This window comes from Mustela nivalis (assembly GCF_964662115.1).
Source record: "Mustela nivalis genome assembly, chromosome: 18".
In the NCBI taxonomy this organism is placed as follows: domain Eukaryota; kingdom Metazoa; phylum Chordata; class Mammalia; order Carnivora; family Mustelidae; genus Mustela; species Mustela nivalis.
In genome coordinates this window covers 18,031,985-18,058,017 of record NC_139037.1, presented here as the reverse complement: position 1 = coordinate 18,058,017, position 26,033 = coordinate 18,031,985, and the positions used below count along the sequence as shown (strand labels likewise).

The following is a 26,033-nucleotide window of genomic DNA, read 5'->3' as shown; positions in this document are numbered from 1 at the left end:
TGAAAGCGCGAGGAGGTGCAACCACTGCCGGGGCGGGGCTTGCCGCGAGCCACTCAGAGGGCGCTCTCGTGTTCGCGTTAGTTCACGGGCTCTGCCGGCGGGAAAACCCGAGCTCGAGCCCCGCCTTTAAGAACCTGCCCAGTGCCGAGAGGTTTTCTTTGGGGTTCTTGGGGGTGAGGCTACCTTCTTGTTGAGGGGTTATTCGGGCGGGTGGGGCGGAAATTTTTCAGCTAACGGCCGGCCAGGTCTCCCTGAGTTTAGGGACGAGATGGTCCCGATTCCTTCAGTTTGAGGATGAAGTGGATAGGATTCCGTCATTTGGGGAAAGCAGGGAGATGGGTCCCTTTCAGTCTGAAGCAAGAAGTGAAAATAGGTTCCACTCAGTTTTAAGGAAGACGTGGGGTCATTTCCCTTTAGTTTGGGTAAGAAAAGGGACGGGGGGGTGCCCCTCGGCTCTGGAAAAATTGAGTGAGGAGGTAGAACGTTTGTCTCAGTTTAGGGTAAGATGTGGGATGGATGCCCCACAGCTTGAATGAAAAATGGAGACGGTCCTCCTCAGTTTGGGGTGAGATAGGCCAAATGCCTCTCAGGTTTGGGGGAAAAGGTGAGTGGATCCCTTTTAGTTTGAAGGAAATCGATAGGCTGCGTTTTCTCATAGTTTAAGGAAGGAAGATAGGTTCCCTTCTGTTCATGGAAAAGGTGAGACTTCCTTGTACTTTGACCGAAAGGGAAGCTGGATGCTCCTCGATTTGGAAGAACAGCTTCCTTATCAGCCTCGAATGAGCTGGGCCCCGTGTGGGTCTTGGGGTTTCTGGGGACTTGAGGAAGGACAGCGTTGTCCATCACGTCTTTCTGGGAGCGCCCAGTGCGCGTGCGCAGCGCTGGTCTGGGCGGGGGCCCGAAGGGGGTCCTAGGCTCTGGAGGGCGGCGGCGCACTGCCCCCTGCCGTCTGCACGCCGCAGCGGCGGGGCCCGCGCCTTCAGTACCAGCTGCGGGCTCCTCGCCGCGGGTCTGCACTAGCTGTGAGGGAGATGAGCCCCTCCGGCCCGCACCCCGCCCTCCGCAGACCCCCTCCCCTTCCGCGACCCGCTACCTCCTTCGGCGGGTGGGAAGCGGCCGCGCCTCCGGAGGGCTGGGGCACCTCACAGCTCTGAAACCGGGTCAGAGGAGCTTTGGGGAAGGTTTGGGGGATTGGACTCGAAGGAATAGGTTTCGGGACTTGGAGAGCTGGACTGGGGGGTTTCCAGAGCTCAGACTGGTCTAGAGCGGGAGGAGCAGGGGTCCAGAGTCCGGACGCCCGGGGCACGGTCTCGGAGTCCGGACCCGGCTTGGGGGTTTCGGAGCTGGGATTGGGGGGAGCGAGCCCCACGTGCTTGTGACGCGGGGGCGGCCGGTAGGCGCGGCGGCGACGCGGGGCCGGCGGCCGTGCGGTGCTGGGAGGGCTGCTAGGCAGGCAGCAGGATGCTGCTCGCCTCACTCCCGCTGCTCGGGCTGCCCCTGGCGGGGGCGGCCACCACCGAAGCGCCCACCCAGGAGCCAGGGTCGTCCGGCGAGCCTCCCCCAGGGCTGGCGCTCTTCCGCTGGCAGTGGCACGAGGTGGAGGCGCCCTACCTGGTAGCCCTGTGGATCCTGGTGGCCAGCCTGGCCAAAATCGGTGAGTGCGTGTGTGTGAGCGCCAGGCCAGCGGCCGGCAGCGGACCCGCCCTCAACCCCCAGTCCCCAGATCTGGGTCGGCTTCTTGCACAGTGCCAGGACTCAGGTTCCGATTCCACAAATCCGGGCTCTCAGAGTTCCTGCGCCCTCTCTTCCTCCTCCCCTCCGGGCGGTGGAGGTCTGAGGATTGGCCTTCTCTGAGGGCTGCCCCAGCTCTCTCCAGCCTCATCCCTACACTCCTTTGCTCTCTCAGCCCCCCTCCTCCGCGTAAGCCCTTTGGTCTGGCCTCTTCTCCACCAATCTCCAGGCTCCTAGAAACCTCTGTCAGCAACAAAGATGTGTGGGGATATTGTGGAGATAGTGTCCTCCAGCAAATCCAGGCATTCTGGATCTGCAGAAGCAGTCTTCCCAGGAGACCACGTACAAGTGTCCACTCTCTTGGGATACTAGACTGCCACTTTTCCTCTAGCTCCCCTCTGCTCTCCTATAGATGCACCCTTCTTTAGGTGTGCTTAACAGGATCCCCCCCCCCCCCCAATAATTCAGGTCTACATTCTTCCCATTTCAGGGTAAAAAAAAAAAAAAAGAAAAAAGAAAACCTTCCATTTATTAGGGCCTTACTCTCTGCTGCCTACACTAGGTGCTTTCATACATCCGACCTTCTTCAGTCTGCACAACATTGAAGGTTGTTCTTCACATTCCTTACCTTGAATAGAGCTGCTTTTCCTTGTCTTTGCCCCTTCCTCCCCACTTCTGAGCAGCCACTGGTCCCTCCTCCCACCAGAGACCCTCCTCCTTCTCCCTGTTGTTCAGGCTCTGCTGTGGGGGTGACTAATTATAGCTGAGCGTTGCTACTCACTCCCCAGCTATGCTGGCACAGCCTGTACTCCAATCTCACCAATACAGTCTTCCTGTAGGAATCACACAGCTTAGAATTTGCCCCTCTACTCCCCCAGGGACTCTGCTGGGGATGAGGGGAGGCTGGGCAGGAACAGAACTACTTTCCACTCTGTTCTGGCAGCCCATTAATAACGGAAAATGGGGCCTGAATGCCTTCAGGGAACCTAGCTCTGCCTGAGAACAGGATTTGGTGATGGGTTTTTGGATTGCAGTGTTGGGGCTGATGCATGCCCTGGAAGTGAGAATGGAATGGAGTCCCTGAAGGAGAGGAGAGGGGAACTGAAGGTAGGGATGTGTGTGGGCAGATCTATGACTGAATTTACCTTAGAGCCTGGCAGCAATGGGAGCAAGTGGGAGGAGCCTAGATTTGGGAGCTGAGAATTGGGTTTGCTGAGGAGTCTATGAGTTGCGGGAAAGTTACTGTCTTATATGGGGCTTATATAGCAACAAATGTAGTTTCCCCCATAAATTCTAGTGTTTTGGCTAGGTTGGAAGTCACCTCCTCTGGAGGTAGAAGAGAGCCTCTTCATTAGCACCCCCCCCCACACACACACAGACAAATCCTCACAGAGGATGGGAGAGATCAGTAGGACAATCAGGATACCTTCCCTCAGCTTCACTGCTAGGAAGTTTTTTTCCCTTTTATTCAACAGAAATTTATGTAGTTCCCATTATGTGCCTGGAATTGCTCTAAGCCCTTTGGGTACAGCTTCCAAAGGGCACACTGTCTTAGCATTGGGTCTGACATATGCTAATGTGGAGGCCACTTCCATTATCTGCCACTACAGGTATGGGCATAGGTGTTTACTTTGGATCTCAGGGCCCAGGGGAAAGCCAAAAGAGTTTATTTTAGTGGGGAAAGATAGGAGTGGCAATAATGCTAGACACCCATTTCATACTTCTCTTCTTTTCCTGGGGACAGGTCCTGTCATTATTTTCCCACAGAGCCATTTTTTAAAAAAGATTTTTAATTTTTTTAATATTTTTTTTTAAGATTTTATTTATTTATTTGACAGACAGAGATCACAAGTAGGCAGAGAGGCAGGCAGAGAGAGAGGGGGAAGCAGGCTCCCTGCCGAGCAGAGAGCCCGATGTGGGGCTTGATCCCAGGACCCTGGAATCATGACCTGTGCTGAAGGCAGAGGCTTAACCCACTGAGCCACCCAGGCGCCCCAAGATTTTTTATTTTTACGTAATCTCTATATACAACTCAAAGTCACAACCCTGAGATCAAGAGTGGCATGCTTCACTGACTGAGCCAGCTAGGCACCCCTTCCCTAGAGTCATTTTCAATCAACATTTGTTGAGCACCTACTATATATCTGATATCCTGCTGGACACATTCACACTATATCATTTTATCCTCACCCTGGGTGAAAGGTATTTTTCCTATATTACAGGAGAGGAAATTGAAGTTCAGGTAAATTAAATAGTTTGAGATCACACATTAGAAAGTGATGGAGCCAGAAGAACTGGAGATCTTCTTGCTAAAAACCCAGTGTTTTTAAAACTATTGTTTTAATTTAATTTAAAGCTATTGTGTCATTAGTTGAGCCTATATAATGAGAAGCACATTGGGTTAGGATGTATAATATGTGTTATGGTCTAGTTAGGAAGCAGGACATAATATATTAGGTAATGTTTACTGAGTGTTTATGATAAAGCACTGGGTTAAGTGCTATCAAATAGATTGTTTTATTTAAACCTCCCAGCAACTCTATGAGATGATGACTGTTTTTATTCCCATTTTGCTCATGAGAAAACTGAAAGAGAGGTGAAGTTAAGTGCTCAGAGCCCATGGAACTAGGAAATAGAGGAGCTAGTTTTCAAACGCAGACAGCCTGACTGTAGAGGCCCTGATTTTTATAGCTATGTTATGCATAAAAATATACCAACTAACATTTGCTGAGGCTCAAATAATAGCCATGAATAAGGGAGCTCAGAGAGAAAGGTGAGGTCCCCTGAGGATGAGAGTAGAGAGGAGGGGACATTTCCAGAAATGGAAAGAGCAAGCAAAGGCCTATGTTACCATGACAGAAGCACCAAGAGACAGACAACCTTAGCTGCAGCAGAGGGCTTGTAGCCATGCAAGCTGGAGATGTGAGCAGTCTTGCCTTTCTTTTCTCCTCTTTGGTCCCAGGGTCAGGTTTCCTGACCTTGGATAACCCTTTGAGACTGGGAGGTTAAAGACCTGTGTGTGTGTGTGTCTTCCCGTCCCATAAGCTGATAGATCCTGCCCTCTTCTTGCATTGTAGTGTTTCACTTGTCTCGGAAGGTGACATCGCTGGTTCCTGAGAGCTGCCTGCTGATTTTGCTGGGACTGGTGCTTGGAGGCATTGTCTTGGCTGTGGCCAAGAAAGCTGAGTACCAGCTGGAGCCAGGCACATTCTTCCTCTTCCTGCTGCCTCCTATTGTGCTGGACTCGGGCTATTTCATGCCTAGCAGGCTGTTCTTTGACAATTTGGGTGCCATCCTCACCTACGCCGTGGTGGGCACACTATGGAATGCCTTCACAACAGGTGCTGCCCTCTGGGGCCTGCAGCAGGCTGGACTTGTGGGTAAGTGACCCTAGGACCTGGACTGGCAGAGGGAGACTTTACTAGATTCGTCACCCAACTCCCTTCTCCAGCTCTGGAGATCCCATATTGGCAAGAGCCATGCCCTGAGAGCTCCATCTTAGGTCGCTCCCACCTGGAGTGCAAGGCAACACTCCAGATGGGCTTTCAGCCTTCATTTAGGTCTCTGCCAGTTGAGTCTGGGCTCCTGCAGCATGACAGCTGAGCAGAGGCCTGGCTCCCAGCTGTGTGTGGGCTGCCGAGGCTGGGAAGCCTGCATTACTACTCTGCTGCCTCCTGCCCTCTGTCACCACACTGCCATTTGCCAGCCTTGCTCCCCTGAGATACGATTCACTGTTCCATGAGGGCCAACCATCCTGGCTCTGCCCAAGTCACGTCAGGGTGGTTTTCTGTTATTATTATTTTTTCTTAAAATTAAGATTTTTTTTTTAACTTTTTTTTTTTAATTTAAAAAAAATTTTTTTTTAAAGATTTTATTTATTTATTTGACAGAGAGAAATCACAAGTAGACGGAGAGGCAGGCAGAGAGAGAGAGAGAGGGAAGCAGGCTCCCTGCTGAGCAGAGAGCCTGATGCGGGACTCGATCCCAGGACCCTGAGATCATGACCTGAGCCGAAGGCAGCGGCTTAACCACTGAGCCACCCAGGCGCCCTTTTTTTAACTTTTTTTTTTTTTTTTTAACACTTTATTCAGTTACTCTTTTACTATCATATCTGCTTCTTCCTCCTGGACAATCTTTTCTTTTTTTTTTTTTTTTTTAAAGATTTTATTTATTTGACAGAGAGAAATCACAAGTAGATGGAGAGGCAGGCAGAGAGAGAGAGAGAGGGAAGCAGGCTCCCTGCTGAGCAGAGAGCCCGATGCGGGACTTCATGACCTGAGCCGAAGGCAGCGGCTTAACCCACTGAGCCACCCAGGCGCCCTTTTTTTAACTTTTTAAAAAAGATTTTATTTTTAAGAAATCTCTACACCCAACATGGGGCTTGAACCTACAACGCTAAGATCAAGAGTCACATGCTTCATTCAGTGAGCCAGCCAGGCACCCCTTTACTTTACTTTTCTTTTTTTTTTTTTAAGATTTATTCATTTATTTGAGAGAGTACGTGCGCATAGTAGGGAGGGGCAGAGGGAGAAGAGAATCAAGGACACTTGCTGAGCGCTAAGCCCGAGGTGGCCCTGGATCTCAAGATGCTGAGATCAGGACCTGAGCCAAAACCAAGTCGGGCACCCAACCAACTGCCACCTAGGGACCCCTAAATTTTTTTTTTTTTTAAGTAATCTCTACACCTAACATGGGGCTTGAACTGGTAACCTTGAGGTCAAGAGTCACATGCTCTTATGACTGAGCCAGCCAGGCACCCCTATTGTTGTTGTTGTTGTTATTATTATTATTACTATTATTATTATTATTTTTAAAGATTTTATTTATTTATTTGAGAGAGAGACAGAGAGAGCATGAGAGGGGAGAAAGTCAGAGGGAAAAGCAGACTCTCCAACGAGCAGGGAGTCCGATGCGGGACTCGATCCCCGGACTCTGGGATCACGACCCGAGCTGAAGGCAGTCACACAACCAACTGAGCCACCCAGGTTCCCCTATTATTATTATTATTATTATTATTATTATTAAATCCACATTATACATCCACAGAATGCAGTACATTACATTGAGTGTTCTCTCTTATCCCACGGACTCTTTACAGCAACCCTTTTAGCATGTAAATTGTCCCACTTAATAGATGAGGAAATAGAAGTCCTTAGGTTCATTTGATAATAGGTCCAAGGTTAGTAGGAGAGGTCTGTTTTACTGGGGCTCTTTGCCCTCGGGCTGCCTTCCTACTCCTTTCCTCCTCATTTCCTATACCCAAATCCATTCAATTCTGAATTTTGATAATTCAGACTTCTTCCAAGGCACAAGGGGAGGTTTGCCATTTCTACTTGAGGACTCCAACCTGGTTTTCCGAATGGGTGAGTGAACTCTTCGGGGTAGGAAGGGAAGGGAGGACATTAGATAAGAATAACAATAAGTAATATCTATTAGGTGCTTACTATGCTTGAGGCTCTGGCTAAATAAAGAAGCTTTTGAGGTAGATACTGTTACTATTCTCAGTATATACATGAAGAAACTGAGGCTCACAGAGACTCTATGTCATATTCAAGTTCTCCCCACGGTGGGTGTTTTCCTAGCATACTGAGCTCTCATAGATGGACAGTCCCTCCCCCTCCTGCTGAGAATTGTGTCACATCCCTTAGGCTGAGAACCACAGATGTGGGAGAAAGCACTCTCTTGTTCTTGTCTCTAATAAAGCCAGTCAGCAGCCAGTTTCCACCAGCTAGTGGTTCTTACTACTGTAGTTGAAATTTTTATTCTCAGCGCCCCCTTAACTTTTCAGGTTACTTAGAGCTTTCTTAGCCATCTCCTGGGTTGATTTTGCAGCAATCTCGTGAGGTAGGCAGATGAGGAGGCATGGCTTAAGAGAAGTCATGTGACAGTGACAGCGCCAACATCACAGAGCTGGTAAGTGGCAAAGCCAGGCCTTAGGCTCAAGTCTCCTGACCTGCGGGCTGACACTCTTCACCATCCCAAGTCCTCTCTGGGCATCCTTGTTTCCACAGTGGGGTGGGAAGCTAGGGCTTGTCACAGGGAATGCTGTGGGAGACTGGATACCTCACCAGCTGCTGTCCCCCATCTATCCCTCAAAAGCCCCTCGAGTGCAGGCCAGCTTGTTGGACTTTCTGCTATTCGGGAGCCTCATCTCAGCAGTGGACCCCGTGGCTGTGCTGGCTGTCTTTGAGGAGGTGCACGTCAACGACACTCTCTTTATCATCGTCTTTGGCGAGTCCCTGCTCAATGATGCCGTCACCGTGGTGAGAGTGCTCAGTTGGCTGCCATTCCCTGACCCCCGCTGCCATGCTCTGACTGGTTGGGTGTCTGAGCATGCTCAGACCCTTCCCTGGGTCTCCTGGGGAAGAAACATGGCCTCAGTTTTCACCTTCTCCTGGCAGTCCCAGTTGGGGCTTCCCTCTCCTTGCTCCTGACTCTCCTCTTCTCACTCAGGTGCTGTACAAGGTCTGCAACTCCTTTGTGGAGATGGGCTCTGCCAACGTGCAGGCTGCTGACTACCTGAAAGGAGTCGGTCAGTATTTTCCCCTCTTGGCTGGGTTGCTGAGTCCCTGTCCCCCCAGCTGCGTCAGGACAGCAGAGGCTGTTGGGTTGCCTCATTCCATTCCCTCCACTATGGAGAAATGGGGTCCCCCAAACCTGAGAAGGAGTGGCTCTCCCGGGATCCTGGCTTTGGGATCCTGACCCCCGGGGAGTACAGTGGGCATTGTCCTCCGCTCCCTGCCAGGCAGCAGTCTTGTCTGCCCGGGTGGGGTCCGGGCCAGGGGTCATGCTGACAACCCACTCCTCCCCCAGCCTCCCTGTTTGTGGTCAGTCTGGGCGGGGCAGCTGTGGGCTTAGTCTTTGCCTTCCTCCTGGCCCTGACCACACGCTTCACCAAGCGGGTCCGCATCATCGAGCCGCTGCTGGTCTTCCTCCTCGCCTATGCAGCCTACCTCACTGCTGAAATGGCCTCGCTTTCTGCTATTCTTGCGTGAGTCCTGGGGGCCTTGCATGTAGGCAGCTGGGAGGGGGCATTGGAGATGGTTGCCCCTTACGTGGGCAGAAGCAGGACCCTGAGGAGGCAGTAGGTTCCCTGAGCCGTTGTGGTAGTGGGAGCCTCAAACTCCCCTGGGGAGATGACAGACCTCAGGTAAGGTTTCAGGACCTGCCTGTAGCACTGCCCTGGGCACCTCAGAACCCAACTTTCTTCTGCCTGAAGCACTCTCTGGGGTATAGGCTGAGCTAGAAGTGGACCTCAAGGCCTGGTGCCACCAGCTGTAATGGCTGCAGCACTGTAAAAGGTGCCTCAGAGAGGATGCTAGTCAGAGCATGTTTCTCCCAGCTTCCCCTCCAGGAGGCACTGAGTGGGAACCTGCAGATTTGGAGCCTTATCCCAAGACCAGCCACCACTAGCTATCCTGAGATAATCTCTATGTCTCTGGGCTCAGCTCTGATGGCCTGACATCCTGTGATGGGCAATACCCCTCCTGCGGCACGCTCCAACCCCAGAGGTTGCAGCCCCTCCTTACTTGCCTTGTCTGTCCATTCCTCTCCCAGGGTGACTATGTGTGGCCTGGGCTGTAAGAAGTACGTGGAGGCCAACATCTCCCATAAGTCACGCACGGCTGTCAAATACACAATGAAGACTCTAGCCAGCTGCGCTGAGACTGTCATCTTCATGCTGCTTGGCATCTCAGCTGTGGACTCTTCCAAGTGGGCCTGGGATTCTGGGCTGGTGCTGGGCACCCTCTTCTTCATCCTGTTCTTCCGAGCCCTCGGTATTGCCAGTACCCTCTGGTTTCCCACTCTCCTTCCTGCCCTGCCCCAGTGCATCCCCCAGTTTGAGTCCATATCCTTGTCAGTTCCTAAGCACCCCCCCAAGCCCCGTTGCTCACCCTCCCAACCCCGGTGAGACCCTAGCCCAGATACTTGGTGCCATCCACTCCTGGGTCCTCCACTCCCAATACCCTGCTCCCACTGGCCTCCCTCCTGCTGTAGGCGTAGTCCTGCAGACGTGGGTGCTGAATCAGTTCCGGCTGGTCCCTCTGGACAAGATTGACCAGGTGGTGATGTCCTATGGGGGCCTGCGGGGGGCTGTGGCCTTCGCTCTCGTCATCCTACTGGACAGGACCAAGGTCCCTGCCAAGGACTACTTTGTGGCCACCACTATTGTGGTGGTCTTCTTCACAGTCATTGTGCAGGTGGGAGAGCCCATGAGGCTGGGTAGGGAGAGGGTCCGGCAGGCCCTGGGGGAGGCATGGAGCCTTTGGGACCGGGGCTCCTCTCTTTGGGGAATAGGGATTTGACTTACCAGACCTTGAGTGCAGTGAGGTGGAGGTCCAGAGCTGAGGTGTAATTATGGGGAGAGAAAGGCAGCAGGGAACTGGATAGGGCAGGGCTCACCTGCTGCCTGTCCATAGGGCTTAACCATCAAGCCACTGGTCAAGTGGCTGAAGGTGAAGAGGAGTGAGCATCACAAACCTACCCTGAACCAGGAGCTGCATGAGCACGTGGGTACCAAACCCCATCCCTCCACCCATACCTCTCTTCCTTCTGTTTTGAGCAGAGTCCTGATCCAGTCCCCCTACCCACCCCCTTCTAGACTTTTGACCACATTCTGGCTGCAGTGGAGGACGTTGTGGGGCACCATGGCTATCACTACTGGAGGGACAGGTGAGGGAGCTCCCCCAAGGCTCCTTCAGCAACACCAGCCCCACCAGCCAGGGCAGCACTGGGGATGTGCCACACTTCTGAGAAGGGATACAGCCAGACTTGGGCTGGCTGACTTCTGCCAGGAGCTCTTCAGTGGCATCCCAGTACTCTCAGGATAAGACAGGTTTTCCCAGGGAAGCCTGCTTGGCCCTGTGTTGTCTGGCACCTGCCAGACTCCAGCCTCATCGTGCTCTGCTCTGCCTTCGACTCTCTGCTTGCTCATTACACAGATCTGGTTTAGAACCTCAGGTGCATCCCCCACCCTGCCACTGGGACCTTTGCCCATATTCTATATATCAGAACATTCCCTGCTTCCTTCTCAACCTACTTAACCTCTGTTCAGCCTTCAGATCTCACCATAGGCATCAAATCTCTAAGGAGGACTTTCCTGGCCTCCCTGACTAGGACAAATCCCTATCATACTCTATCCCTTGTAGTTCTTGTTTTGGTTGCAATTTTAGTTATTCGCAATAACTTCAATTTAATGTCAGTCTTTCCCATAATGCTTTAAGTTCCATAAGGGCCAGGAATAGCTATGAGATACTCCATGGCTGAGGCCCACACCAAGAGAGCCAGGCCAGTGCTGGCAGTGCCCCTGCCCCATTTGAGGAAGGGCCAGCCAGCTGGGCTTTGGGGATGGCACTCAGGGCTGGGCCTGACATCCTCCGTAGGTGGGAGCAGTTTGACAAGAAGTACCTGAGTCAGCTGCTGATGCGGCGGTCAGCCTACCGCATCCGGGACCAGATCTGGGATGTGTACTATAGACTCAACATCCGGGATGCCATCAGCTTCGTGGACCAGGTGGGCCAGCAGCCAGTGGTGGGTTGGCAGGTAACCAGTAGATCGAGACAGGAAGGGGTGACAAACAGGCAGGACCTGAGCAGGCAGTTGGGAATTCCCAGCTGACTCCATGGTCTGATGAAGTGGCAGCTGCAGGAACCAGCCTGACCTGATGCTGAATTCAGAGTCTGGCAGGCAGTAGAGAAAGCTGAGAAAGAGCTGGACTCTAGAGTCAGCAGATGCAGTTCAATTCTTATCGCTTACAGGCTTGTGATCTTGGGTAAGTCCCTTATTGTTTCCTCAATTGTAAGAAAGCAGGAATAAGAATACCTATGTAATGGAGTATTGTGGATTCAATATTTAAAGTGCATAGCACAGTACCTAGAAGATCAAAGCGCAGAATAAGTGTTAACTATTGTTCTTTTTATTACCCTTTGACTGTCTGGCCACCCTTCATCTGACTGCCGTCTGACCTCTGTCTTGGCCCCTGCAGGGAGGCCATGTCTTGTCCTCCACAGGGCTCACTCTGCCCTCTATGCCCAGCCGCAATTCTGTGGCAGAAACCTCTGTCACCAACCTGCTGTAAGTCCTTTAGCCCCCTTCCGATTCCTCAAGCTCCTCTCTACTGGGCCCTCTCTCTGCAACCCTTTCAGGGAAGATGTATGGGCATCTTTGCCTTTTGCCCTCCCCTGGCCTGTGCCTCCCGGCCCCTCCCTAGCACACGTGTTCCCTGCCTCCTGCAGGAGGGAGAGCGGCAGTGGAGCATGTCTGGATCTGCAGGTGATTGACACAGTGCGCAGCGGCCGGGACCGGGAGGATGCTGCGATGCACCACCTGCTCTGTGGAGGCCTCTACAAGCCACGCCGCAGGGTGAGAGCAGGCAGGGTGTGAGACTTCCAAGGGAGAGCTGGGGGGTTGTGGGGGGAGGGTGGTCTGGGGAGGCCATGACTACAGGTGCAGGAGGCAGTTGGTGCCAGTTAGTGGAGAGCTATAAATGCCCAGTTGAAGAGCATGGGCTTCATCTTGTAATAACTTTTAGCCTTTTTTCCCCTTTTCTTTCTTTCTTTCTTTCTTTCTTTTTTGAGAAAGGGTTGGCCTAATACAAGCACTGTTTAAAGATGTCTTCTTCCGGTAGCAGAGCACAGACCAAATTGGAGGGGTGGGGTGAGAGACAGGGAGAGCCAATTGGGAGGCTGGAGTGAAACACTAGATCAAAGCTGGGTGGTAGTAAGGGAGAGGAACACATAGGATTGGGTGGTTGTCTTGAAGGGTATAGGAAGGGACAGACTACAGAGGGCTTGATGGGGTTGCAGACAGAAGCAGGAGTGCTGAGGAAGCCTATGGGACCAGCTCAGCATGGGGGAAGGCAGACATCTCTTAGGTAATGTCAGTCCAAAGCAGGTCAGGAAGCTTTGGGGCTAGAAGGCCCAGCCTATCCAGGAGGGAATCTGCTGCAACCCCACAAGGGGGCAGCAAGCCATTATATTGAACTTTTTCTAAACCTGGAAAGCAGCTGTTACCATTCCTGGCAGTTTTAACAGTCAAGGTTGTTCCTATCATTGAGGCAGAAGTGGCTTCCCCTAACTCCGTGGCATTAACTGGCCCTAATTTGACCCTCTGCAGCTCTGCAGAATAAGCCTTCAAAGGTTTCAAGAGAAGTTCCCTTTCACATAGGATTTCTTGCCCTCAAGCCAGCATTTCCTCTCCTTGGTGTGTCTTCTCTGGTCATAAGAAACAAGACCCAGAATGCTTCTCTAGCTGTGGTTGGCCAGGGCGTGGCATAGGGGCTCTCTTACCTTTCTAGTTCTAGAATTTGCCGTTCTCTTCCCGCTGCTCAGAATCTACCCAGCTTTGTTTTACCATTCTGAGGCTTCATATTGTCCTTAAAATCGGGCACCCCCCCACCCCGCCATGTCTTCCTCAGTTAATGGCTGTTAAATGCTGTCTTATCCTACCTGTGGGTTTTTTGTTTCATTTTGTTTCATTTTTTCTTAAGACAAATTTTACTCATTCACAAAACTAGACAATAAAATAACTCATATATCCATCACTCAGCTCCTCTAATTATCAATGCATGGTTAATCTTGTAACATTCTGTACCCCCACCTCACCCCATCCACACTTTATTATTTTAAAGCAAATTCCAGACATATTACCTCTAAATATTTCAATACGTATCTTTATGTGGCAGGAACTCTATACGTATTACATGTATATATACATATATTTTATATATAGAAAATCATAGTACTATTATCACTTACAGCAAATAATAATTCCTTCTTACATGAAATATCCAATCAGTGTTCATAAACATCTTTTTTCCAGATGGTTTTAATCAGAATCCAAATAAAGTCCACACTTTGCATTTGGTAAATATGTCTCTTTATTAAAGAAGAAATCTCTAATATATCGTTCCTTCTCCTTTTCACCCACTTGCTTATTTATTGAGAAACTAGATACTTCGTTTTGGGGAATTTCCCATTTTATGGATTTTGCTGATTGTATTCCAGGGGCGGTGTTTAACACGTTCCTCCATCCCCTGTATTTTCTGGTAGCTAGATCTAGAGGCCTGGTCAGATTCAGGATCATTTAGTAGGTGTGCTGTGTATTTCTTCCTGTATCACATCAGGATGTATGTAACAATTGGTTGTCTATGGATGTGTGTGCATAAGATTGGTCAATGGGTGCAGTTCCTGTATAGTCAATTTAAAAAACTGGAGTAAGATTGTGCTTATCCCTGTTAAATGTCATCTTACGTGATTTAGCCCATCATTCTATCGTTTGGATCCCATATCTGGCACCAAATATCTGTTCAGATTCACATGATGTGAAAATTTGCTAAGCCTGCTAACTTTGTGTTCATCTAAATCAACATAAAATGTTGAACAGGATAGAGTTGAGGACAGAGCCCTGTGGACTGCTGCTAAAGACTTTCCTCCAGACTGACATGGACCAAGTATTGTTGGGTATGGTTACTCAACTAGTTCTGAATCCACTTAGGTATACCATAACACAATCTATGATTCTTCATGTTCTCCACAGAAATGTCATCAGAGAAAGAGACAGAACTGTCATCAGAAAGAGACAGGAGTGTTTAGTATGCAGTTACAAGTATGAGATGATAGTTTGAGAGAGAGATGAGGGCTAGAACTTAAGATTTATAAGTAGTCTTTATCATCAGAGGTTTTCTCACCTGGTGAGATCAGAATCCCTTGTGGGAGTTTGTTAGAATACGAGTTTGCTAGAATACAAGTTTGCTAGAATAGTATTCCTGACTTTACCTCCTGGAGATTCTGAATTTGTAGTATGGAACAGGCTAAGAATCTGGGGGGCTTAGTCAATTGTCCAGGTGATTCAAATGCATATGGTCTGATGGCGTCCTGGTCTCAGTCAGGAGGCTGGCTAGCTGAAGCTGGGGGAAGGGCTAGTTCACTCCAGAGAACATTTGGAAGGGAGAGAGGAGGGCCAAGGACAACACAGTGAGGACTCCACATGGGAGAAAAGGAGGGGGGAGGAGCAGTAGCAGATGGTGTGTCTCGGAGGTGTGGGGCAGGACAGCTGGATGCTCCACAGAGGTCAGGCCAGCGCCTAACCAGAGGCCAAGCCTTGGCACTGGTGACCAGGGAGCACGTAGCACCATGGACTCGTGGACCCTGGAGTTGCATTTCTGGCTTTTTTTTTTCTTTAAAGATTTTATTTATTTATTTGAGAGAGAGACTGTGAGAGAGAGCATGAGCAAGGAGAAGGTCAGAGAGAGAAGCAGACTCCCTGTGGAGCTGGGAGCCGGATGCGGGACTTGATCCCGGGACTCCAGGATCATGACCTGAGCCGAAGGCGGTCGTCCAACCAACTGAGCCACCCAGGCATCCCTGTATTTCTGGCTTTTAAGAAAGTAATGCATATGAGGGAAAGTGTCAGGATCAAAGTATGAAAGTTTGGCAGCAAAAGGGAAGCAGTGCCTTCAGTGGAAAGCTTTCTTCAGGGGAGCACGGGCAGGAGCATGCTTAAAAGCAGGGGGTGGTCATGGTGACCACTCCTTCAGTGAAGGTTCTGGGGCAGAGGGAATAGCAGGGAGCCAGGGGCTGATGGAGGCAGGGAGGAATGGGCTGAGCAAGGGAGAGGCCAGGGTTCGGGGGAGCCCTGGGGTAGAGCTGATTCCTGCACCACCCAGAGAGAGGGAGAGAGGGGTCCCTCTGGGTGATTAGGTCAAGGAGGGCTGATGGGAGACTTGAAGAAAGCTCTTAGAACCGGCTCAGGGCAGCAGAAAATACAAGGTATAGGAAAGGATGGTACTGGGGAGGTGAGCCCAGATGAGATGATTCAGACCAAATGGCAGTACTTCTATCTGGCGGTCTAGGTAGGTAATTAGTGGGCTTGGTCTTTGTGAGGAAGAGTGGGAAGGAACAGATGATGGGCATGGTGCTGAATTGGTTGCAGGTGGCTATTGGACCGAGAGGGTCCAGGTTGTCAGGAGAGATAGTTCTGGAAGTCCAAAGTTTTTGCAGAAATGGCTGGCTAGAGAGTTCCTTGTGGAGGGAGAATCCTGTGTACCTTGCGGGTGGTGTGGGCCAGGCACAGGGACCAGGCTCCTAAATGGAAGTGCAAAGAAGGAAATAGTAGTAGCCCTGAGGGATAAGATACAGGGTCCCCTGCCTCTTGTTACTTCAAGTCAGAGAGGATTGGGAAGGGCAGTACAGGATAGGGATGCCAGATTTGGAGGGAATAGGTTTGTGATAAAAAGAAGTTTTTTCCCCCAGTGAATTGAGAATACAGTCTGTCTGGGTTCCTATTTCTTCTTCTTCTTCTTCTTCTTTTTTTTTTTTTTAAGATTTTATTTATTTGACAGACAGAGATCACAAGTAGACAGAGAGGCAGGCAGAGAGAGAGAGAGGAGGAAGCAGGCTCCCTGCCAAACAGAGAACCCGATGCGGGACTCGATCCCAGGACCCTGAGATCATGACCTGAGCTAAAGGCAGAGGTTTAACTCACTGAGCCACCCAGGTGCCCTTATTTTTTTTTTTTTTTTAATCCATGGTTGGTTCTGGAAAAACTGGGCTAGCAGAGCCTATGGTGCATATGGTGCTGTGGCCTGGGTTCCTGTGGGAGGCCAAGGCTCCCAGCCTCATGGCAGGGTGGGGCTGTCATTGCCAGTACAAAGCCAGCTGCAGCCGCCACTTCATCTCAGAGGATGCTCAGGAACGGCAGGACAAGGAGATCTTCCAGCAGAACATGAAGCGGCGGCTAGAGTCCTTTAAGTCCACCAAGCACAACATCTGCTTCAACAAGAGCAAGCCACGACCTCGCAAGACTGGTCGCAAGAAGGCACGTGCTTTCTCTGGGACTTCTGTTTGGGGCTGGATGCTGATGGTGCGGAGTTTCCAGCTCCCAAGTATTGGAATCCAGCCCAGGGGGCCCCCTAGGTGGATAATCCTCAAGGCCTTGGTGGGTACAATAGTTTGTGTTCCCTTTTGCGTCTTCCTGGAGTCACAGAAGGGTAAGGTGAGGCCTTCTGAGGGAGATCCACCTCTTGTCATGTGGGTGGTTACCTGCTGGGATGCAGCAGGACCTTTTACCAGAAATGAAGCCAGCAAGAGAAAGGCAGGTTCCTGGGGGGCAGGGGCAGGGGGACCTCCGTGAGTCCCTAATTCAGCCCAGGCTGAGGCATCCAGAGCCCTTGCCAGAGCAGAGGTTACTTAGACTCCAGACACTTGCCTGGGGGGCCAAGGGCAGATGGAACCAGTGGGACTGACATAGATTCTGACAACAGGGCTGGGGTTTTGAGCTGGGGTCAGAGGCTTAGGGTTTTTTTTTCCTTGGTCCTCAGAAGGATGGCTTGGCTAACACTGAGGCCACAAATGGGAAACCTCTGCGAGACCTGGGCTTTCAGGACACAGGCAAGCAGGGAGTGGGGGTGGGGCTGAGGGAGGAGAGATCTGGGAGGGCAGATGTCCATCAGCCAAAACCTGGAGGATCTCCTCTGTGCTGCATTCAGAGCCATAGACTTTTGAGGCTCCTCCCTTCAGGGACCTGATGGGCTTCCCTGATTTTCAAAGCTGGACATATTCTAGGCAGATCTCCGTTTATGGCAGGAGGCGTCTAATGGCTACTAACTACAGGCCCTGAGGACTTAGAGAAGGTGTCATGGAGAAGGGGGGAGCTTGAAGGGTGTGCAGCCCCTGAGGCCCAGTGTCTTGTCTGCAAAACCAAGAGTTTGGATGAGCTGAGCACTGATGGGCCTTTCACCTTTCCAGATGCTCGTATTTTCAGTTGATGATGGGCTCTGGGGCTGAGAGGACAGGATGGAGGAGGTGGAAAGTAAAACCTCCCCACTGGCTTCCTCTGAGGAAGCACCCCACCTCCCTTCCTCTCCAGCTCCAACCCCTAGGCCAGAACTGAAGTAGCCAGAGGAGAAGGTAGGGGGCTGTGTCAGCTGTGGGCTCTTGCCTGGGTGGACAGGGAGCTGGCTTGGGATTATGGGGCACCAAGAGGCAGCTGCCAGGCTGGCCATCCCCACTTGCTTCTTGTCCCCATCCAGCTGCTGTGATCTTAACTGTGGAGTCTGAGGAGGAGGAGGAGAGTGACAGTTCAGAGACAGAGAAGGAGGACGACGAGGGGATCATCTTTGTGGCTCGGGCCACCAGTGAGGTTCTCCAAGAGGGCAAGGTCTCAGGTAATGCTTTCGTCCCAGCCTCGCTCCTTCTCAGGCAGGCCGGAGCTGTGCAGCTGCCTTCTTCCCTTTTTGCTCATGGCCTTTCCTCCAGACAACTCCCTTTTCCTACTCATTTATTCCCCAGTCAACATTTACTGAGCATCTCCTTTATAATCAGACATCTGACATGCCTGATCTGACTCAGTCTTCACAACAACCACAACCAAGGTGGGGGAACTGAGCTCATAGGGCCAGAGGGACTTGGGACTTGCCCAGCATCCCACAGCAGAACCAGAATTCGAACCTGATCCATCTGACTCCAAAGCCTACAGCTTTGTCACCACTTCCCAGCCTCCCTTTACAGTCTGGCGAGGCATATGAGGTGACAAGCAAACCTAACACTAGGCTCTGTTGTGACCCAGGCTCAGTATACCTGCCCTCAGGTAGAGCCCCGGTGAGGGTGGCAGCCTGGCCTGGGGGAGGAGTCTGAATTCATCAAAATGGCATTGTTGTGGATAAAAAACAATGTATACGTGTTTCCATATGTGGAGACCTAACTTCCTCATAATATCACTGTAGTTGGCTCTGCAGAGGTCATTTAAAAAATTTTTTATTATGGAAAAATTGCAGAATATACAATAGACAGAATAATAAAGTAAAATTCCATTTACCCATTACCCAGCTTCAGCAATTACTGACTCTAACCAATCTTATTTCATCTATTCCCTCACTTATGCCCCCCTCTTCTCTGGGTTCTTTTGAAGCAAATCTCAGATAATATATTATCTCCTCAATAAACACTCGAGCATGTATCTTTAAAAGATACATAGTCTTCTTTAAAAATACTAACCACAATACCGTTATCATATCTAAAGTCTTTATCGTGTGTTCAAATCTCCCTGATTGTTGTAATTTTTTTTTTTACAGTAGATTTGTTCAAATAAAAACCCATACAAGGCCCACATATGACATTTGGTTGCTAAGTCTCTGTAACCTACAGCAAGTGGTCTCAAGGGAGTGGTAGTGGAATGACTCTGCCTGCAGGGGACATTTGGCAATATCCAGAGACATTTTGGTCGCCACAACTGGAGAGGTGCACTTGCGTGTAGCAAGTAGAGGCTAGGGACACTGCTGAATGTCCTGATGCACAGGACAGCCCTACAACAAAGTATCTGTTCCATCTTGTCAGTGGTGTCAAATTTGAGAAACCCTGATATATAGGTTCCTACCCCTTTCCTTTCTTTCCTTCCCATGTATTTATTGAAATAATCTGGTTATTTGTCCCACAGTCTTCCCTTGTCTGGATTTTGCTGACTGAATCCCCTAGGCATCATTTTCATATGTTTCACTGGGCCTTATATTTCCTTTAAACCAGTCATTACATCCCGATCAGACTTCGGTTCAGATGTTTTGCTAAGAACCCTTCAGAGGCAGTGATGGTGTACTTTGTATTGCATCACATCCGGAAACACATCCCCGGTGGGGTCTCTCTTTTGGGAGGTTACTGCTGATCACTGGGTTCAGGTGGTAGCCCGACCCCTCCGTAGTGAAGTTCGCCCCCAGCTGTCCAGCTGTCTTCAGGGCCGTTGACGGTCATTGCCAGTCCCAGCACTGCATCCAGGACTCTCCATTACCAGCACCACTTCTACCAAAAACTTCTCCTCAGTGACTTCATTACTTTGAGGTGCAGCTCATACAGGAAAGAAGAGATATATGCTCATTTTTGTCCCTTTCACTTAATAGTTCTCAGACCAATGAAGCCTCCTCCAAAGTTGAAGAGTGAATTTTGTTGTTGTTTTCATTGGTGGTGGTGGTGGTTAAAATTTTAATATTCTGGGTCTTTCAAGAGAGGGAGTTTTACTTCCAATCACAGCATCAGTGCATTTCATAATGTACTCGACTGCGCAGGACTTTTCAATGAGCGGGTAGACCCAGCGCCTATTATATGCAAGGTATTGTACTGACTTGGGAGAGCAGGGGGCGGGATGTGGCCAGGGGGCTTCTTTTCCAGAACCTCGGACTTCCTGTCATGCAGTGGCCTGGCCTTCTATGCCGGCTGCTAGCAGTGCGGGGCCTCTTGGCCCAGGTCCCCTCTGTGGCACAGTATCCAGCCTGCTATGGGGTTTGCATGAGCTCATGCTCTGGGCTCTGTCCCACCAAACAGCTGTGGTGGAGGCCCAGGCCGGGCGTCCAACACCAAAGCCTTTGGCGTGGAGCCCCACGATCTCCCTTACCCTCGCTGCTGTCTCCTCTGGGACAGGGCCTGGCAGGACGTGGTTTCTGAGGCCAGTGCTGCAAGCTGGTGAGGACTTGATCATAGATGGGCTTTTATCCCTGCCTGGTGCCTGCTTTCTCTTGATTGAATTATCTTCTTTTGTTCAGTCAGTATTTGCTGAGCAACTACTGGGTGCCCAGCCCTGTGCTAGGTGCTGGGGATAAAATAGAGAGCTTGGCCTCATCCACGAATCATACATATGGATGTATTAGGGCAACTGTGGAATGAATATATTTATGAAAATGTGGTGATACTTGAGAAGGATTCCACTGTGTTACTGATGAGTGCATTATGTACTCTCTGTCCTCAGGGAGCCTTGAGGTGTGCCCAAGCCCACGCATCATCCCCCCCTCCCCAACCTGTGCAGAGAAGGAGCTACCCTGGAAGAGTGGGCAGGGAGATCTGGCAGTCTACGTGTCCTCGGAAACCACCAAGATTGTGCCCGTGGACATGCAGGCGGGCTGGAACCAGAGCATCTCGTCCCTGGAGAGCCTGGCGTCCCCGCCCTGTACCCAGGCCCCAACTATGTCCCGCCTGCCTCCTTGCCCACTGGCCGCTGAAGAGCCCCAGCCCCCTTTCGACCTGCCTTACGATCCACGCCCTAGCTTCGCCTTTCCACCAAGCCTGGCCAAAGCTGGCCGCTCTCGCAGTGAGAGCAGCGCTGACATCCCCCAGCAGCAGGAGCTGCAGCCCCTCATGGGACACGAGGACCGCACCCATCTTAGCCCACGCACAGCCAACTCCCACTGGTGCATCCAGTTCAACAAAGGTGGCCGGCTGTAGCCCACGGGCTCAAGGAGGAACAGGAGGCTGGACCCCCCACCCCAAGGGAAGTCTTCCCTGGGCAATGGACAGAGGAGCCCACTTAGCCTGACAAGGGGCCAGAGGAGCCTGAACTAGCAACTGGACTTCCTTGGGGCAGGTCAGAGGGGTATCCTGGACTGGTCCTCACAGGGGCCCTTTCACCACCTTCCCTGCTCCTAATCCCTGCCACCTTCCCTTTCAATAAGGCCCTTACCCTAGCTCAAGATCCCGTCTAGAACTTCTAGGTCGTAGGCCCAGCCACTTGGGAAGCTGATGCCCTTTCCTCAGTGGGTCCCCCTAGGGTCACTCTAGGCAGCTGTTCCTGCCCCCAAAGTGAGGGCATCATTCCATAGCTGATGCTGGCCTTTCCTGCCCTCCACCCACTCCCCAGCATCAGCTCAAGGACAGTGCCCTGGCACTGAGGCTATTCGAGGGACTGGTCCTCAAGAGAGATGGGGTAGGAGGTGGAGCAGGCCTCAACTTTAGGCTTTGCTGCCCAGTTGGGTCCGCTACCTATAGCCAGTTGTGGGGGGCGGGGGGACAGTGGGAACCTGTGTCCAATTTTTGCTTTATTTCCTTCCCTTTGCTGCCAGTTACTGGGGCCGTAGTTCTTCCTTTTCCAGGATCAAGGCCACAGGGCTGGGCCAGGCTTCAGATCCGGGCTATTTCTTGGCAGGGGTCACTCTGAAGATCTGCTGCTCTGTATCCAAGTCTGGATCTTTCAGATTCCTGGGTCTGGATTTTCTGAGGAAGGGAGATAGTGGCCTCTGGGCCGTGACCACCTTGACATTCCCCAAATAGGAAAGGAGCCAGGTATTCCAGGGCCACCGTCTCACTGCTCTGGGGCTGGGATACCTGGCTGCAGTGGTAAGCGGGCTGACTGGGTGGCAGGAAAATTTCCTGAGGTTAGCACCTGTCCTGTGTCTTGTATCTTGAACCTAAGACACATTAAACATCTCTCGGATGAATGGGTGTCCTGTGTCCATGTGTCTGGGGGTCCTAGGGCTGCAGGGGCAACTGGGGTATCTGATGAGGGAAATACAAACTTATGACTGTCTGCCCTGGTCTCCCAGGAGAGAAAATAGAGGGGGATCCTGGGAAGGACTGCTGGGCCCTCTGGACCTCTTTCCCTCCTCCCTTATATCTTCCAATATGGTCGCCTGAGCACGGGACCTGCAGTGGCAGTTCAGGGATCGCTGTTTGGGCATACAGTCACAGAACTGGGAGCCCACTCTAAAATGGGGGAGGCCAGTGGGAAAAGAGACTCCAGGAGATAGGTCCCAAGGTACCTAGAGATGCAGCCAGCACATCCCGGCACCAGATAAGCCTTCCTTGAAAATCTGGAGGCAGGTATAGGACAAATAAACAGAAGTCCTCTGCACATGGCAGGTGGGAGGCAATCTCAAGGGAGCTGGTTACCATGGGAGTTTACACTCTAAATTGGGTAGTGTGGGGTCCAGAAACATCTAGGGACCAAAACCCTTAGATAACAACAGCCCCGGATTCAATTCCCACTGTGTCTGAAGCACTTAAGAAAACATCCATCTTTATTAAGATACAACACATATACTACAAAACTCACCGGTTTAAAATGTATGTAGTTCAGAGGTTTTTTTTAATATATTCACAAAGTTGTACAACCCTCATCACAATCTAAGTTTAGAACATTTTCATTATCCCCAGGAAACCTTGTGCCTATCGGCAGTCATTCGTCATCCCCTGCCTGCCCGGCTCTAGGGAATCACTAATCTACTTTCTGTCTCTATAGATCTGAAGGACTCTCGACACTGCGAAGGTTACACAGGTAGTCAACAAGCACTTCCCTTCTCTGGGCTACAAATGGGAAAACGGGAAGAACTGGGCTTTGCCCTCACATTGTTTAGAGTTGGCAGTGATAGGACCTTAGAATTAACAGTCCAGCTGTCACTTACCAGATATGGCAGCTCAGGCAAGTTACATACTCTCTGTGAGTCTCAATGTCTTCATCTCCAAGACGGAAAAGCAAGTATACTTATTTTAGAAGTTTGCTGTCAGGACGAAGTGAAAAAATGATAAGAATCTAGTAAACAGCATGGCCTACAGTAAGGGATCACTAATGTTCGCCATTACAGGTTTTAGACGCAAGGCGAGGATCGAGGAAAGTGCTGTGGGGTTCTGAGGAGATCTGGGAAGGCTTTGTGAGGAAGTAGTGGATGTGAAAGTGTGTGTATGTAAGGGTTCAGACAATACAGGCAAAGTTGGGTGGGTGGGTGCCTTCCAGGTAGAAAGAACCGCATAAACAAAGGATGCCCAGAGCACATGTGGCAAGATGCTAGGAGCAGTGGCTGATGTTCTGTGAAGAGACCAGCCGGGGACACAAAGGCTGGGGTTGTGGGGGTTGGTTTGGGAAACACTGCTGAGTTGTGGAGGGGGCAGAGAGCTGGCCGGGGAGAACTGTGATCTGGGGAGTGGTGTGGGCAGTGATATGCTTCAGGGAGCTCAAATGCAGTTGGTGCCAGATGGAACGAAAGAAACCCCCGGTGGAGGATGGACTGGTAGAAAGGAAGGCTGGAGACGGGAGGCTTGTTCTGCTCAAGCAGCCTAAGGACATGAAGAGGCTGGAGAGGGCAGGCAACCATTCTTAGATTTTAGGGTCGCAATCCCCAAGAGGTGTCAAACATGCAGGTTCCTGGGGAACCTGGGTGGGTGGCTCGGTGAGTTAAACATCTGACTCTTGGTTTCGGCTCAGGTCGTGATCTTGGGGTTCTAAGATTGAACCCCATATCGGGGCTCTGCAGTCAGTGGGACGCCTGCCTGAGATTCTCTCTCGGCCTCTGCCCCTCCCCCTCCTTGCTCCTTTTCTCTCTAAAAATAAACCTTTAAAAAAAAGCCATGTAGATTCCTGGGCCTGCCCCAAGGTTCTGACTCAGCAAAGTAATGGGGATGCAGAGATCTGTAATCTTAAGCAGCTCCTCATAAGGGAGATCACAGAAACGACATCCTTCGAGAATTTGTAGATTAGAAAGGTGGTAGATATCAAAACCACATAATCAGGCAACTAAACGTGTAGGAGGAGGGGGTACAGAGGGACTCCTGGGCTTGGTGCTGGGTAACTAAGGATGGTAGACTAGCTGGGAAGACAGGGTTAGCCAGAGATGGAGGGGGAGAAAGCAGGTGAGTACAGCTGGGGGAGAGGCAGGCATGTGTGTAATAGGAGAGTGAGCAAGTCCTGGGTTGGGCAAGATGGTAGACAGGGCCTTTGGGGTGACCTAAGTTGCATCCAGGCTTTGAAGGAGGAAGGAGTTTGACTAGGGGAGATGAGCTTTCCAGGTAGAGGACAGTTTGCAACAAAATTTGTGATCAGATGAGTTTTCCAGGCCAGTATGGAGTTTGGAGTTTATTTAGGCCAAAAGTGAGAGCAATCTGGAAGGTCTGGGGTATTATCACACTTGCTGTCTGAGGCAGTACTGAAGAGCATGTGCAAAGTTTGGGGTAGAGTAAGGGCAATGACTTTGGGTCTTTTATCACTAGGCCCACAGCCCCCATCGTATTTTTGATTGATTCGTGTTGGCAAGGAATGGGAGGCTGAGGGAAGGCTAGGGACGGGGCAGGGGAGGGAGAGATTTTATGATCTGATCCCCATTTTATGATCTCAGTGGAAAAGGCTGCTATGAGTGGATTTTGCTGCCAGCAGAGCCACAGAGAAGGGCCCCATGAGTCACTGTTCAGTCCTGCAAGCTCAGCCCTGCAGAGCCTGCTGTGGTCAGCGGCCTGGGTTGGTTCCAGGCTCAGTTCCCAGTATTCCCCCACCAGACCTCTGTGTGTCCCCATTTCTATCTGTATCTTTGCCATCCTAGGGCTGTGCAGTTCTCTGCCTTTTCTGTCTTCCCTCTGTGACTGTGACTCTAGTTCACAGCTGGCTTAAGGATGGGGAGCCTCAGGAGGGCAGGTGTAATGTGACCACTCTCAGGGACCCCTAAACATTTATTCTATGCCAGGCCCTATGTTAAGTGCTGGAAGTACAGAAGTGGACAGTACCCTCTGTTCCATGAAGCTACAATGCACATTCTATGTGGAGGGAATAAACCAAGGCCTGACCCTGATCCTGAATCTGTCTGCCCACCCGTGCCTGGCTGTGCTGGGGCCAGCTATGGCCTGTGGCTTGAGGCCTCTTACTTGCCTCTGGTATTGGGGGGGAGGTATGTGTGCCTGCCATAGGTCCCCCCAGATCTTAGCACTCCTAGGAGGTCTGGCTGGTGGCTGGGGGTGGGCAGACAGTGGGCAGCAGAAGGAGAGGGAGGGAGCAGGAGGCAATGACTCAATGGGGCGGCCCTGGGACAACTGGGGAGGGATCCAAGGTTGGTCCTGATGCTCACAAAAGCTAGAGGAGAGTGGGACCAGGTCCTGGCTGGGCGTTGGGGATGGAGCAGGACAATTCCAAGGCTCCTCTGACAGATCAGCTCGAGAAGAAGGCTCCTAGGTAGCTGGCCTGAGAGTCTGGACTTGGGGTACTGATGTGGCAGCTGGGATGGGGGGGGGGGAGCCGGTTGCTGTTGTTACCACTGTGCCTGCTCGGAGGCTCAGGTCTGCTCCTCTGGGAACCTCCAGGCTTCTGAGAAGGTGCCTGCTTTAAAGCCAAGGAAGCCATAATACCCACTGCCCCCTCCCCTCCCAGGAACCAAGGGCCTGAGCATGTTGTGGGGCATCGTGCCTTCCTCTGGCTACATAGCCTATCTTCTTACAGTCTTCCCACAAATTTGGGGGAGTGTCAAGCCAGGCACACATGCCCTAAAGGCACCTCACACCTCAGAGCTGGGAGGGATCTCACAGGTCAACTCTCCAGGTAACTTTCACCAGTTCAGGATCCCCTGACTGATGGTGAAATGATGGGGGGGGGGCACGAACACAGCCCCAATGCTGGCAGCGACAGAACATCTAACACATGGGACACATGGGGTCTTCCCTACTCCTATTGACAACCCCAGGAAAATAAAAGGAATGACTTACTTTCTTTTCTTTCCTTTTTTTTTTTTTAAAACAGGTGAGTAAGGTGAGGCTTAAAGGGAACTGAGTACTGAGTCGCTGGAGCTCACGCAGCAG

The 26,033-nt window shown here is 51.1% G+C and overlaps 2 protein-coding genes across 11 annotated transcripts in view; both read left to right on the top strand.

The window, feature by feature from the left end:
- Positions 1–19: 19 nt before the first annotated feature.
- On the top strand, positions 20–26,033 carry SLC9A5 (solute carrier family 9 member A5). 7 transcript variants are annotated; one of them, XM_082711895.1, is made up of 16 exons: positions 20–1,654; positions 4,809–5,111; positions 7,831–7,994; positions 8,185–8,263; positions 8,545–8,722; positions 9,289–9,509; positions 9,730–9,932; positions 10,152–10,241; positions 10,334–10,404; positions 11,115–11,244; positions 11,717–11,805; positions 11,967–12,093; positions 16,378–16,548; positions 17,051–17,120; positions 17,762–17,896; positions 25,975–26,033. In XM_082711895.1, the coding sequence occupies exons 1-16, from the start codon at positions 1,462–1,464 to the stop codon at positions 25,980–25,982; spliced, it is 2,232 nt and encodes a 743-aa protein (XP_082568021.1). In that variant the 5' UTR covers positions 20–1,461; the 3' UTR covers positions 25,983–26,033. The 7 variants fall into 7 exon arrangements, with proteins under 7 accessions (XP_082568021.1, XP_082568024.1, XP_082568019.1 ...); XM_082711893.1 differs by lacking the exon at positions 25,975–26,033 and adding an exon at positions 20,461–21,922 and having other exon boundaries at positions 152–1,654; positions 17,054–17,120; XM_082711894.1 differs by lacking the exon at positions 25,975–26,033 and adding an exon at positions 20,461–21,922 and having other exon boundaries at positions 153–1,654; positions 8,680–8,722.
- PLEKHG4 (pleckstrin homology and RhoGEF domain containing G4) overlaps positions 26,011–26,033 on the top strand; it is a 33,959-nt gene continuing 33,936 nt past the window's right edge. For all 4 annotated transcript variants that reach the window (XR_014305832.1, XR_014305833.1, XM_082711885.1 and 1 more), the window contains exon 1: positions 26,011–26,033. The gene's annotated coding sequence lies outside the window, so the exon portion shown is untranslated.